The sequence below is a fragment of the Lepidochelys kempii genome, chromosome 1 (assembly GCF_965140285.1).
Source record: "Lepidochelys kempii isolate rLepKem1 chromosome 1, rLepKem1.hap1, whole genome shotgun sequence".
NCBI classification, from domain to species: domain Eukaryota; kingdom Metazoa; phylum Chordata; order Testudines; family Cheloniidae; genus Lepidochelys; species Lepidochelys kempii.
The window spans coordinates 130,044,219-130,059,722 of record NC_136380.1 but is presented as its reverse complement, the minus strand read 5'-3'; the positions used below and the strand labels follow the sequence as shown (position 1 = coordinate 130,059,722).

The 15,504-nt window shown below is 37.2% G+C and overlaps 1 protein-coding gene across 6 annotated transcripts in view; it reads left to right on the top strand.

Moving 5' to 3' along the window:
- Positions 1–15,504, top strand: part of NLGN4X (neuroligin 4 X-linked) — a 251,139-nt gene that overhangs the window by 147,689 nt on the left and 87,946 nt on the right. For 5 of the 6 annotated variants that reach the window (XM_073354245.2, XM_073354254.2, XM_073354274.2 and 2 more), the window contains exons 3-4: positions 180–239; positions 2,877–3,029. In XM_073354245.2, coding sequence (XP_073210346.1) covers positions 180–239; positions 2,877–3,029 — 213 coding nt within the window. The remainder of the gene's footprint in view (positions 1–179; positions 240–2,876; positions 3,030–15,504) is intronic. The other variant, XM_073354294.2, reaches the window with a different exon arrangement.

Below are 15,504 nucleotides of genomic sequence, written 5' to 3'. Positions count from 1 at the left end.
TATGTGCAGTTTGCATCTTTTTTTTTTCAAATGTAACAGATTTTCACTTTTTGTGTTACATTTTTCAATTTTTTTTTTTATTTTTGGGGGCTAGTAGTTATATTTTGTTTTTTAATTTTTGAGAACCTGCTGTTTTTGAATTCTCTTTTTTCCCTTTATTCTCCTCACTCTGACCCCAGGAGCCAACACAAAGAAAAGCGCAGATGATATAACCAATAATGATCGTGGTGAAGATCAAGGTATTTTTTTTCCCAAGCTCGACCCTGATGCATGAACATAAACTTCTTCTTTTTATTATTATTATTTCAACATGATTTTTACCCCTTAGTTGACAAAAGTGCACTTCAGTGTGCTTCTTTATTTTCTTCTTGTTTGGAAACCATTTTTATTTTTTATTTTTAAAACCCAAATTAGCATATAGATGACTGTAGCTCCCTCGTGAGATAAGAATAAAGGTTATCCCTAAGTATGTGTGAAGTGAGTAACATGCATAAATATTATTTGGAACCAAATGCTTCCCTCCACCCCTCACTCTTGCATAGGAAAAGAAAATGGAATTTAAAAACATGCATGTGTAAGTTCACCTTGCTTTATGAAACTCATGAAACAGCACTTGCTATTTCTACCACTTTTCTTTCCCTCCCCAGATGCACAAACTATATGGTGGATGAAATTGCTTTGAAACTCATCTGTGGTGTTTTTATTTAATTTTCTTCTTGGCATATGTTTATTTCTAGGGCACAAAAATAAACTAAGTCTATTGATGATGCTTCACTATTTTCTCCTATAATTAGCCAGTTTTCTAGGCCATATTTTATCTGAGCGTGACCCAACTCCCATTGAAATCAGTGACGATCTTTTCAACGACCTCCGGGAAAGTTGGATTGGATTCATTGAAAGGAAATGCTAAAGTTCACAGGAAATATCATAACAAGTGTTACAATGAGATAGTTTCGTTTCCTTCTTTGGCAGTAAAGCTTTTTAGGATCTTTTAAACATGGAAAGAAGTCCTAATATTTCTCTCTGTACTCATCCTTGCTTCTTAAGTTATACTGACTATCCATTTTCATTTAAATGCTCATCAGATTTTTTAAAATGTCTGAATTAGTTACATTAATTACCTCTGAGCTAGGGCTCACATTATAACCCTTGGTAGTTTGAGAATAGTTGGTAGATGTAATAGAGTACAGAAATTTAGCCCAATTTCCTTATACCTGGCCTTTTCTAAGTGTTATTTCCTATCTTGTTCCTGGGTTCTTATATCTGACACCAGCTCAAATAGTTGTGTTTAGAATTGTGTACACCACAGTGAAGTCACTCTTAATCTCCTCTTTTCTTGAGAGTTCAGTCCTGTTGTATTTACTCTAACCTTTTAAAGTACAGTAACTCAAATCTCTGGCCCTTGTATCACATCAGTTGCCCTCCATTGTACCTTCTTCATTGCTGTAATATACTTTTTTCCAGTAAGGGGACCAGAACTGTGCAGAGCACTCTAAAAGAAGCCTTACTAGTGCCCAGATATCATCCTCTCTTTTATAACTGATACAAGAAATGAATTTCTAACTGGCAGTACCATGACTTGTGACACCAGATTGTATAACCAGTTAGAAGAAACAAAAACAATTTCTACTTACTTATGAAAGGTAGACATATGCTATATTTCGATCAATAATTGTTTTATTAATCAGAATGCCTATTCTAAGGCTAAGTAGTATCCTAAAGAGGGAATAAATAGTTCATTCATTGTTTTAAAAATATATTGTCACTTGAGATATAAACAGGTGACTAGTAGAGTCTGATGGACTGAGTGCCTTCATTTTGATCCAGTCACGCTCCCATTGATGTCAAATAGTAAAACTCCCTTTGACTTTAATGGTGTAAGATCAAGCCTTTAGGTAACACTTGATAATAAGAGAAGATTAAATAAAACACATTATTTTACAAGGTTTGGTGCTTTTTAGAGCAGTTCTTGATGTTCCATTGTTATAGAAACCATTTTAATATCTGTTATATTTCAAGGGCTAATCTGAGCCTGTGCAATAGTCATCAAATACGCTTTCCAGTACTTCACTGAGCAGAGTACAATATTCATCATTCTGTTATGTGCTTTTGTTTAGATATAGACTAACACAGAGAGCTCCTGAGTTTTAATCTAGTTCTTTACCAACGAGATCATCCACCTTGTCACTTTAATTAAGCACTACATGACACTAAAGGCTTAATTTTGTTTGGGAACAAAATCTTGATGTTTAGTATTGGGCTACTCCTATTTGTTAATTCCTAGACAGGTTTGAACAGGAGATGATTTGCCATGTTTAGTTTTTATTTGGCTAATTTAATATTAAGATGTTGTCTGTTATTGCAGTAAGAAATTCAGCTTTATACTTGCCACAAAGATGTCTCTCAGTTGCTGAGGGAATGGGAAGACTGGATCAATGGTATTATTTTATGGTTTAATGTATTGGTTTATCTGGATTAGTTAGAATTTTATGTTGAGAATATTCTAATAGTGACCCCAGTTACTGTGCAATTTAATTTTGTACTGAGGCTTCTCATTTATTTTACAGTTAAATTTCTTACACACTATAGTGCCTTCCCAGTGTTCTGAGAATATTCCAATATACTTGGAAGTGACAAACAAGTACCAAAAACAATTTCTCAGCTTCTAAACCCACTGGGTGTTTGACGTAGATCACTCTGAAGTGGCGTAAGTAAAAGCACAGAGGAAAGCTAGCTGACTGAAGAGCTGTAGATAAAATTGAAAATATGGGGAAAAGAAATTATTTGACTAGCACTTTTGTGAAAAAGCAACTACCTATTTTGTTTCAATATTTTTATTACTTTATTGTGTCTTCCTTACTTGCATTTTTTTCCAGACATTCATGATCAGAACAACAAGAAACCCGTTATGGTCTACATCCATGGGGGATCTTACATGGAGGGTACTGGCAACATGATTGATGGGAGCATTCTAGCAAGCTATGGAAATGTCATTGTTGTAACCCTCAACTACAGGCTGGGGGTTTTAGGTAAGTGACTCATTTCTTAAACAGAAAAGCACTAAATATGCATTGGAATAATTAGGTGGAGTTTCCATTTAACTAGCTAATTTGATTGAAATGTATTATTGTTGAGTGCATCCATTGAGCTATTGCAACTTCTTTTAAGAATATTTGGACCAATTTTGTGTTTTAAAAGAGAATATACTTGTGGGTGCATACCTCCCATTTTAATTTTATTACTTGCATTGATTTAATTTTGAACCCCTTGTGATATTTTGTGAATATTTTGGTAACTGAACTATGCTGATTCTTCCCTTACTATAAACAGCTGCTGTCACCTTCAACAAAAATGACTGGAATTTTTTTGGGTGGGGTCAGGTAGTGGTGGTGGTGTGTGTGTGCGGGGGGGAAAAGGAGGACTATAGTCTTATAAATCTAGAATGTCACCATAACCCCATTTTACTGCTCTTGGCTCAGTGACTTCACCAGTTCTGAGTTGTATGTGTTTTCATACAAAATCTCCTCCGTTTCACATATAAAGAAGAGGAGAATTCAGCTAAAAGTATCACTCATCAGAGTTCTAACACTGTGTTAAGGATATAAGGGGTGTTTAGCTGTTGGGGTTTTTTTGTTTTGTTTTGGCAGAAGTGGAGATTTTTATTATTTTATACTAATACAGAATATGTTCACTTTGGTGGAGTTTGTTGCAGCAAAAAAAGGTCTATAATGTCAAGAAGTGATATATTTTTTCTACGTGAATATCACAGAATGATTTCTCCATGCACCTGAGTTAATGTGTTGAGTGAAGTTACTTTTGCTGCCCACCAGCATAGGCAAGAGCAGCCTGCCCAATATGGTGGCATCATTTTTAAATGTTAGATTCAATTAAATGGACTCCTTTGAGCTATGATATTACTAAACTCCGAAATTTTCCTTTTTCTGCCTTCTGTTACTATGTTATGCTCCTTATGCAAGGACTATATTCCATTTTTTCAATGTAAAATTAAGGCAAACCTTTACTCATGCCAGTAGTCTCCTTGATCAGGCCTAGAAAATCTATTTGAATACAAACAATGAAGAATGTAGTCTATGGATACGTAATTTTTGCTAGAGTATACATATCTTCAGCATTTGTGACCATATAAGGTAAGTCACAGTGATATCTCTAGGTGTGGTCTTACTGGAATCTTTACTATGTATATATTGCTAGCACCTCAGCTTTGTGTAAATATGTCCTCAGTGTGGAATGCAGGAGGTTCTTTTACTTGGTTCATCTGTTGTACTATTGATGTGGTTAGGGTATTTAGCAAATAAACGAACAACAAAAAATCCCCCTCTACTCAGAATAATTGAAACTTTACCCCATGCCCTCTCACCCAATCTGTTGTTCTGTGATTTAAAATATGAAAGAACAGTTTCTTAACATCAGAAGCAGCATTAAAACTTAAAGCCATGATTTGTCAAAAAGGCTTCAGTGAACATACGCAATACAGTTGAGGGACATAAAAGCACAAAACCTAATTCAAGCATAAAGAATAGCAAGAAAACAAGTGCACAGTTGTGGAGATGTAGCTCGCTTTTTAACTGCACATGTGTATGTTAAACAGAGTGGATGCAAACCATGCACCTAATCCTTGGCAATGGATTTCCCCTTGAAAGGAATTAGGAATGATTAAAAAGCTTTCTTCGTAGTGTTTTGCTTTGTTTCTTACAAGTCAAATTACTCAAGGATTAAAATGATTGTGAATATTTTTTTAAAATGTATCTTAATGTGAGGAAATGGAAGAATCTGCCATATTTGCCTCTATAACAACGTCCTGTTGTCTGTATTTAGATGGAAGAGAGATGAGAGAAGGTGTTTTTACCTTGCTATTTTGGTATACAGGCAAAAGGTTCATTTTTTCTTTAATTTAGAGGAGCAATTCATGGGTATGACAATCTAAAACAATATCTATGAGGAATTTAAGGGGTTTGCAAAAATAGAACTTTGTATTTTAACTTGTTTCTCTACCTCAGTAAATATAAGCGTTGTGATGCTACAGATTTTATTCTTGGTTCCAAAGGGCCCATGTTTGAATTAAAAGGGCAAAAGGTCCATTCAGAATATGTGTATAGCACCCTGATACATTAAGAAAGCAAGTAAGAGGGGGAAATGTTTCAAAACCAAATTGTTCCTCTTCCTTTCCCTCTCCTTGTGCCATTGTGTAATCAGACTATAGCCCTTGAGAGGATATTGGCAACGTATTGGATGGACAACAATTTGGAATGGAAGATGTTAGGCCCACTCTAGAGAATTCTGAAAGAATATTGTGTGGAGAAACAAAAGAGAGAAACTGCATTTCTTCAAATAAATGATAGAAAATGTATGTTCAGTAACAAAACAAAGATAGAGTTAAAACAAAAAGAATTAAATACCATAATAAGTGCCAACAACTTAAAAAGGAGGTTTTAAGATTTTTTTTTTAAATCTCAAAAATGTTCAGGAAAACACTATGAATTTTAATTATTTTGAGAGAAGTGTTCCTGCTACATATAACAGATCTAGATGTTGGATGGCTCCAAATTTGGGAGGAGGATAGTATTTGGATCCAGAGTTTTAATTCGGTTGCAGCTTAAATAATTTCATGTCTCTCCTCCTGCCCCTCCCCCCTTCTGTTTTAGTACTTTTTTAGGTTTTTCTGTGTGGATACACCCATGGCAGATGAATGTTACAGAAATTTGTACTTGTGACTGCTAACATTCTCACCCCATGGTTATTTTTTTTCTTTTAATCTGTATTATGCCATCAAATGCAAGAAAAAGAAAATACATGTCAGTATGGATGATATGGATAATATACTGTAATATAACTCAGACAAATCCCAGTTCATCAAAATAATGGTTCTGGGGGAAAAAATCCATTGTAGAGATTATTTGTGTTTATGCATCTATGTATTTGAATCAAACCTCTTAATAAATGAAAGGAAAAGAAGACATATAGGAACTACATTATCTACCTCATTGTCTTTTCTCTAAAAATATGCATACCAACAAAAGTCATAGACATGTCTTTCTGCCTATCTATCTTAAACAACAGAGACTTTTGGTTTACTGCATTCTGATTTTCATTTACTTTGGTACTGCCTCATTGATGAATTCCTGCGTGATAACCACCACACTGAAATATGTCAAGAATGGTTCATGAAATCTGTGGTTGCCCTGTCTCTTTTTTTAAAGGTCATAAGCTGTGGAGAAGACCCTTATAACAGGAACTTTATTACTGTATATGCATGATAGGCTCCTAGGATTCCAGAAATATGGGTAAGATAATCTTGCAGACACCATGCAGATGGGAAAGAATTGTGTCTTTCATAGACTTCAATCTGCATGCTTATTTGGCTACAATTTCCCACCTTTTAAACAAGTGAAGTGGTAATTCTTTAAGTCTCATGTTGCCAGAAATCATCCATTGTGGATAAAATGCAAACTTCATTTGTATAACAAATTCAGTGGTTGGGTCACAGGAACCCATGATCTCTATGAAGACAGGGCTCCTCATTACTGCATTTGTGAGTCAAATATCCTTTTCTTTTCCTCTAAGAAGTTGAGAGCGAGGCTCAGCTCTGAGTGAAAGTGATCTGTAGAAGCTATGCCCCCATCTGAACAGCAGGAAAAAGTATGGCCCAAGAGTCACAGTTCCACCCTTCTGCTTCTTGCTCTCTGAGGAAAGCAGATTACTGCAGCCGTGGAAAGGTTGTAGCTTACTTCCCCTCCTTGTGTTTAGGTAGATCTAGTGGCAGGTTGGGGAGTGGAGCCAAGGTTCTGCCTACCCCTGTTTTGCCCCCACTTGATCACAATGCGAAGCAGTGGTAATGTAAAGGCTGCACTCCATAGGGTACTAGGAGCCACAGTGTGAACAGCCCTAATGCAGTTGTGCTGTGATTAGGAGGTCTTTACTCCTCTCTGAGGTCATGTTTGGGCTAATCAAAATCTACCCCAATGAAGTATCCAGAAATGATAAAATAGAAAACAGCTTGGCTGTGCTCTCATCCTTTGCTTCAACTTAGATCAGAAGGAATATTGCCTTTATAAGAGTTGCAGTTGAATCCGAATTTTGCAAACCACTTAGGATAATCAGGAATTTAGTGTATCAGGAGAGTAAGGCAAAATGGAGCTCAGCAGCAGCTTAGCATTGGCTCTATTGCATCAGTGACGTACTAGAAGTTCAGTAAATGTGGAAGTTTGGATATTAAGATTTAATAAATCTGGACTTTGATGTATTAATTTTAATTGATTCCTCCTATTTATATTATGAATGTTTTGCTTTAACAAGAAACACGATTTCCCTTCCCTACCTACAAACTATTTGTGTTTGTGAATTGTTTTCAGTATTACATGGAGCAGATATGGACAGAGCAGGGATTACTATTATTATTGTTTTATTTTGGAATGACCTGAATTAGCCTGTGGTGAGTCATGTACATGGTAAGTCCAAGATTTGCTTGTGAAACAGTGGAAATGAGCTCCAGTGAATGTGAGCTCCAAAGAGACGTAACATTAACAAAATGATGAATTGTCTGAGCTATTTTTGTGTAATTTAATTTAGAGATGGTCTATGCAATGGTTTCATTTGGTTGGAAACAAAAACATTCAGCACCATCCACAAAAGACAATATACACGAATGTAAATGTAGCGTTTGTGTGAAAGACTGACCTGTAATTCTTGTGTTCTAGGAACATGAAATGGGTTTCTGAAAACTATCATTTAATGAAATGCCTAATGTGATAAATAAGACATGCTCAGAGCTGGAAATAATGAATCCTATTTCACATTTCCAAAAGCAACTCAAAGTTTTACATTTCCTTTCCCAAGACACACCAAAACATGCAGAGAAGAGTAGCCTGCCTTTTCTCTTCCTGATTTTTGTCTTATTCTTCAGTTGTAAATGTGCTCTCCTTTTCCTTTTCACTAGTATTCAATCATGGTACTCCATAATTAATAGACAACAATAAATAAACCATGTTTGGGTCCTGCATGTTACTCAGCACTCTACCAGGCTGTCGAGTGTCCTCAGCTCTCAGTAAGTGCCCTGTTTCTAAGTTCAAGTCTCAGTCCACTGGAATGGTCAATATTCTACCATATTTAAGAACTGATTGAACAAAAGAATACATGTAGCCTGTAAAATGTATATAGAAAAGAAAAGAAAAGAATCAGGTCCTTAGAGAAGTACAATGATTATTTTGATAGATGAAGGGAAGCTCCCATCTATTGCCACTGACAAATTAATGGGTTTCCTGAGACAAAACTGGAATAAAATTCTACTTTGCTACAAATAGTATGTTGTAGAAATTTGGAAGGTCATTTTCTCCAAGTTATACATATGACCAAAGTAAAATTCAGATTTTCAAACCAAAATAATTATTGAATAGCTACATATAGGGAGCTCATAACATGCCATTTCATGCACCTCTTTTGCATAATGCTAGTTCATGAAGAAATGTTCTGGAAGTGATACTCTTTGGTATGCTTTCAGAAAACTGCCCAATTTAGCAGTGCTCATAAAGGAGCCTGAATCTTCTTTTCAAGAATACTTTTTATTTCCAGTGACCAGCCAAAATGCACAACTTGGATTATATGCACTAAGTTCTTAAAATCTTCTTTACAGCTAGAGCAGAGCAGACTCCTTTGTGCTGACAGGTTCATAGCAGTATTCTAGGGTGTGTTAGACTTACTTTTAAGATCATTTTCTTTTTCATTTAACACATATAATTGTTATTCCTTTTGGGCGGATTCCTTTTGAGTTTCTTTAATTCAAGACTTGCATTTGTTCTAAAGCTAATTACTCAGAGTTTTAAGTTTTTAGAATTTTCAGATTGAAGAGAGAGAGAGAAAGAGAGAAGAAGAACAGTAGAGGTTACGTGCTCCCTTTAAAAGTGAATGTCGCTTTTTTGAAGAGAGCTGGGTTGTAGTACTGTCTACAGTTTGTCTTCAAAGGCCCAGATTGTGGCCTGATTTGCATGCCCACTTAATGCCATGTCTCCGCTATAGAGCCTATGCTGGCATAGTGCCCCCCACACACCACCCCAGCCCAGTAGAGGTCCAGCATAAACTGACAGAAGGAGTTCTGTTGGCATAGTAATACCACCTCCCCAAATGACATTAGCCAAGCTGACAGAAGTACTCTTCTGTTGGCATAGCTGCATCTACACTGGAGGTTTCCTGGCATAGCTGTGTTGATTAGGAGGTGTGATTTGAAGGTGACACAAATACGCCAGAAAAACTTTGTAGAGTTGACCAGGTCTTGGGGTTTTAACAGGGAGGAAGGTCCTTTCCCTACACACTATCCTATGGCCTTCCTATATGTCCACTGCAGGTGTTAAGGGATAATCAGACTGATTATGTCATCTTCCTTCCCTCACTCTGGAAGTGGGTAGAGCTGAACTGGTACAGGGAACTGGGTAATGAACGGCTATGGGCCAGTGATATATAACCACCCCAGGGGAACAAGCAATGTGGTGGGAATGTACAGCTCCATGCTGCCCCTTACAGAGGGCAGGTTGTTTTAAGATGAGTTATTTATTATTTGTATTACCATAGTACCTAGAAGCCCTAATCATGGACCAGGATCCCATTGTGCTACCGCTGTACAATCACAGAATAAAAAAGATGGTCCCTGACTCAGGGCGCTTACAATCTAAGTACAAGACAAGAGACAGCAGATGGATACAGACAGGTGGAAGATTACAAGTAAACAATGAGATAATATTAGCATGATAAGCAGTGGTCTCTGCATATGAGCAGGCTAACGGTTGTGAAATTTTATGTAGGCATCACAGCAAAACTGAATTTCGAGGAGGGATTTGAAGGTGGTGATGTGGTGAATCTAGTGCTGCCTCACTGATGTTCCTCAGCTCTAAACTGGAGGACTCCGAACCTTTTCAGTCCCTGGCCTGTCTTATGAGAGTGCCACTCATGGTGTCAGTTAATGCCAGTTTTCATGGTTATTTTATGACCTGAAGCAATACCACAAGTCTACTTCCATATTCTAACTGAAGCATTCTTTCTGATGATGTAAATCCGTATTGATGGTTCATGATATAACTTCCATTATCATTAGCTGGAATGATGTATGTTGTTCATGGACTTTTTGAATCATGTTTTCATGTTTTGGTTACAATATAGAAACATACAAATTAGTGATGTACAAGATGCACCGAATCATCTTCTTACCTCATTGGATGCCTGGGTTCTGTAGCTTTGAAATGTCCTATTGCTTAACCCTTGGCTTCCTGATATTTGTTTTACTGAAAGGGCTGGGCACTGTGAAATTTAGAGGCAGCATGAGCATGAGTTACTGTAACAACAGGTACTGAGCATAGATTTGTAAGGTTTTTAATACCACAGGTATTCCTTTCACATAGTAAGTGTATAGTAGCAGAATAATATATCTCTAGAAGCACATGTCACTGTACTCCATTTTCCTATGGCTTAGCTTGTAGGGTATAAAACCATTTAAAGCTTTAATGCTCCTGACAAGTTTTGAAAACCTTCACACAATTGCTTGGTTGATTCTGAATAGCTAATTATCAAACTTGGCACTGATCAAGAACTTTTGGCTGAAGGTCCTCATACCTGAGTGCAGCCAAATCTACTTTCTCCAGGCACAATGAACTAGTCCAGCTACTCATGCCAGTTAGAGTTAAAAACAACAAAATGCCAAACATACTCCCAGAAGAGGAGTCTTTCACAGACGTCTGTCAAATGAAGTGGAAAGTCTGGCATTAGAATGAACAATAGACAAAGAATCTGGACTGTGGCAATTCAGTGTTGAATGGTACACTATGAGCTCCTTTATATATGTCTCTGAACACACTAATTCTTGTTTCTAGCTCTCTTCACATTTTCTTTCTTTCCATGCTGTATAAAGGAAAATATGTTGCTATGCCTTCAATAAGCTTTTGTAAGTAGCAAAACAGTCTTAGTGTGGTTTTTATTACTTTTTTATATATGTAGATGTTTCTATGCATAGGCCACAATTTTCAAAGTTGGGTGCCCAAAGCTACAGTTGTAAATTAATATTTAAGTACCCACATAAAGGGGGCCTGATTTGCTCAGCTTCCATAAATCTCTTTGAAGGGCTGAGCTGCAGGTGTTCAGCTCTTTTGAAAAGCAAACCACTTTTATGTAGGTACCCAACTCTGGATTGAGGAGCCTAACATCAAATAATATATTCATTTAGCATTGAGGCATTCATTTCTATGTTTGACAAACTGGATCACAGCAATGGTCCTTTTTAATAAATATCTTGCCTCTAGCACTCTACAATACCCATAATATACCTGCCACATTCAGGCAGTCAATCTCTTACTTGATTCATTGGCTGTAATTGCTTTTGGTGTAATCTCTAAAGGCCTGATGATTGGTAATTTTGCCTTTGGTTTCAATGGGTTCCAGACTGTGCCTTTAGGTTGCTTAACTGTAAATTTTATTAAGGGTTATAAAATGCCCCAACTGTTTTAAAAATCCTTGCAAAATTTAGTTTTTGGTTGCATTCGGGGTTGTTCTGTCCTGGGGGTTTCCTTCAGTCCAAATGTCCAGGTATGCTATTTTGATCCCTGTTAATTTCCCTCAAAGTTTAGGAGTATATGGGTATGGAGTATTGATTCAGGTCGATATCTACACTTTTTCAATGACATGCTACAGAAATAAAAATGGATGTGTGCTGCATAAAAAAGCATATCCTCTTAAATACACTGGACAGATGCTCAGGTAGTGTACATTAGCACAGCTTCATTGACTTCAGTGGAGCTATGCTGATTTACACCAAGTGAGAATCTGGCCCACTGTTTTTGATATTCATGAAATTTTCCAGACCTCCAACATTCATTCTTTGCAAAAAGATTATCAAAGTTCAGTCAGAGAGATAGATATCCATTCAGTTATCTGTCTAAAAAGTGTTATGCTCTGTGGTATGTTTTATACAAATGATGGCATGGTGAAAATATTAAGAATACTTTTGATAAGATAATATAGCTCACTCAAGGCTCTGCTACTCATGCATTATTTGGCCATTTCAGTGTTATCCAAATTTATTACAGTTTTGCATGTTACACTTTTGCATGATTCAAACCATATTAGACAAAATTCCTTCATCAATTCCAGCTATTCATAAATATTAATAGATGTATAAGCATGAGCATACACATGTATTGTAAACAAATGGCTTTTTCCTGGTGCTTCCTTGTGGCCTCGGGCATCCCTACAGGTAGCTCCTCACCTCAACTGCCCTTTTGAGTCCCTAGTAATTCCATAGAAACTGATTATCAGGCTCATTAACATAATTTATTAACAAACAATAGTGCAGGCAGTCCATAACAAGCATCTCAAAACATAGTCTATATCAGTGATTCTCAAAGCTGGTCCGCCACTTGTTCATGGAAAGCCCCTAGCCGGCCGGGACAGTTTATTTACCTGCTGCATCTGCAGCTTCAGTTGATTAAGGCTCCCACTGGCTGCGGTTTGCCGCTCCAGGGCAATGGGGGTTATGGGAAGGGCGGCCAGCACATCCCTCGGCCTGCATGCTTCCCACAGCCCCCATTGGCCTGGAGTGGCAAACTGCAGCCAGTGGGAGCCTCAATCAACGAAACCTGCGGACGTGGCAGGTAAAGAAACCGGCCCGGCCCACCAGGGGCTTTCCCTGAACAAGCGGCAGACCGGCTTTGAGAACCACTGGTCTATATCACCCCCAGCGCATATAGTCCTTAAAATGCAGTTTCATTCTCACCAGACCCCAGTATATTCAGGAATTGTCTTGATAGCAGTGAAAACCTGCTATAAATCAAAAAGAACAGTTTTACAGTCATCATATTAACCAGTAATAAAAGAATTGTAATAAAGAAAATGCTTTTGAGCTTACCTTACTATGACTATAAAATGAGCTAACAAGTTATTGGAAAAAGGACTTTAAAAGCTCAAGTAAGTAAAACTTACTCTAACCTGCTTATCAAGGCTAATACAGGATATTGGCTAACACTGAAACAGAAAAAATACTTCTGCTATACAACCTTCCATTTCCTCTTTGCTGTTGGCAGATGTATTTAAACCTGGAGTTATACTTGTCCTTTTCACAACTACAGGATTTCAGCATCAGTTCTAGGGGGCAAAAAACAGAGTTACTGATTACTCATGCTTCTGAGGACTTGGCCTACTCCAGTGCGTCTCTCAAAAATGTAATCTTGCAGAAAAGAAAGACCTTATAAATCATCCACTTGTCAATTTCCCTTTCATGCTTATCTAAGCCTGTGATGACCAGGAGAAAGTTATGCAGGAAATGTTGTGGCATTCACTTAGAACTTATCAACCACAATGTTATTTTTTCTTGTAATTATGATTTCTTTTTCCTCTTGATGAGAAATAACCTGATTAAAGTTTGCAATTTTGGGGATTTTACCAGAGGTTGGAGGGCACACTAGAGTACATAGAGCCATAAGGCATGTAAAGCTAAACTTGTATTTGAAAATGACAGGTAGCTTGCAGCAACATTCACGTAAGCACACTTCCAACTACATTTTGTAAAGGCTTGCTGGCAGTTGTCAGTTCCTTATTAAGGGTTTATTGCAATCAGAAGCTGCAGCAGGGATGCTTGGGTTTTCACTTGGCTGTGTCTTGTGGTGATGATGATGATGTTAATAAAGATACCCCCTACAAAACCAGAGATTATATTCATATTTGGCAGTTAAGGAGTTTTAATCTTCTCAGCAGGACTTCAGAAAGAGAAGGGAACAAAGAGTGAATGAAAATAAGGGAAATCTTTAGCTCTCGGGGATAGAAAAATTCTGTAATGCTGCTGCTCATGTGTCATGCAAGAAATCCCTGTTTTTCTAATCAGGACACCAGTATGCACTTTTTGGGAGAGTCATGCCAGTCACCACAATGGGCTTGCATGATTATTTCTGTTGATCTTCACATCAGATCATCAGCTGCCGTAATTCAACACGGCTCCATTAATTTTGCTAAATCTTGCCCATAGTATCTGTTATTTACCTTCATTGTTCCTTTTATTTTGTTGTATACATATTTTTTTCTTGTCAGACTGGATAATGAGGAGAACTGAACTGAAATCTTAAATTTTAATTTGGCTTCACAACTGTCAAAGGAAGTGAAAGGCTTTAAAGTACTTTACATGACAAAAGGTGCAGAGGAAATATAAAAAGCCAGCCACTATTTCAGTACATTGTCTGTGGATGGATTTGAACTAAATATCTTTACAGGCTTTTGAAGTTTTTAAAGGTTTATTTTTCTCCAGGAAGCACCAGGTTGAAATACGACCCAGGAGAGAGAACCAAAGGCCAATATTTAATTATATTGCTCGTAATGTTTTTGTTTGACCCAGAAGAAATATTATGGGTAAAAACCTGGTTTCACTAAAGTCAATGTGAGTTTTGTCATTGACTTCCATGGGGCCAAGATTTCAGTATGTGTTTAATGCCTTCTTATTGCAAGGCGCCATCAATATGATCATTATGTTGCCTAAATGGAGCTCTAAATAGTCTTTTCCAAGATTTAAAAGTACAAACTATTTGAATTATTATGAAATCAAAATAATTAATGGGGGCCTAAATGAACTAACTATGTCTAATGTGTCTATAAACTATTCATTGTTTTCACACAAATTAAATGGTGCCATGTGTAGTAGTAGTTGTTTTATTGTTTTGTGGCAGTGCCGGAAAGACCCAGCCCCATTGTGCTAGGCACTCGTCAAACATCAGACAAAAAGATGGTCTCCTGCTGAAGCTTTTGAGTGTTTCAGTTTTAGGTGTGACAATGAGATTTTTGCTTTGTTAGCTCCTACAGCCTATCTAGGATGGCTGGGGATATTGAGCAAACTGAGGCTCTTCCTAGTGAGGGATGTAAATGGGTTCTTCAGCTGATATCTGCATGTAAAGATTAGCAACTGAGACAAGTCATCAATTTTCATCTCTTCATTTCTGCTTCCTAATCGAAAATGATGACGTCCATCTAGGGATCAAAATGATGTTCTTTAGGCATTTATTACTGCTGGGTATCCCGCAGTAGTGGTGTTTCATCAAGAGTTTAGATTGATTGGGAGAGTGCCTAGTAATGAAGGATGTCATAAGATTACAGGAAGGAAAGGTATGCAGGCTTAGCACACATGGGTGTTACAGCGCAAAATGGCAAAAACGGGTGTTAACAGCGCTCCATTTTTAGTCAGTTGTTTTCCATTTCCCAAGTGTTCTGTGACTTGTAATACTTGGTTTGTCTAAAACTAAATACTGTCTTGGGGATATGAGCAAATCCATGCAAAAGATAATAAAAAAATCGTATAGCCTTTAGAAAACCTGAGAGCAGATGGGACATAGTTGTGGCCTGGTGCATTCACTGGAAAAATACTTGACCTAGCAAGAGAGCATAACTGATAGGAACCCTTCGAAACTTATGTTCCTGTTGAAATTCCCTTTTAAGAAAAATATCAACATGAGAGTCTTCATTTGTTTCTCAAAA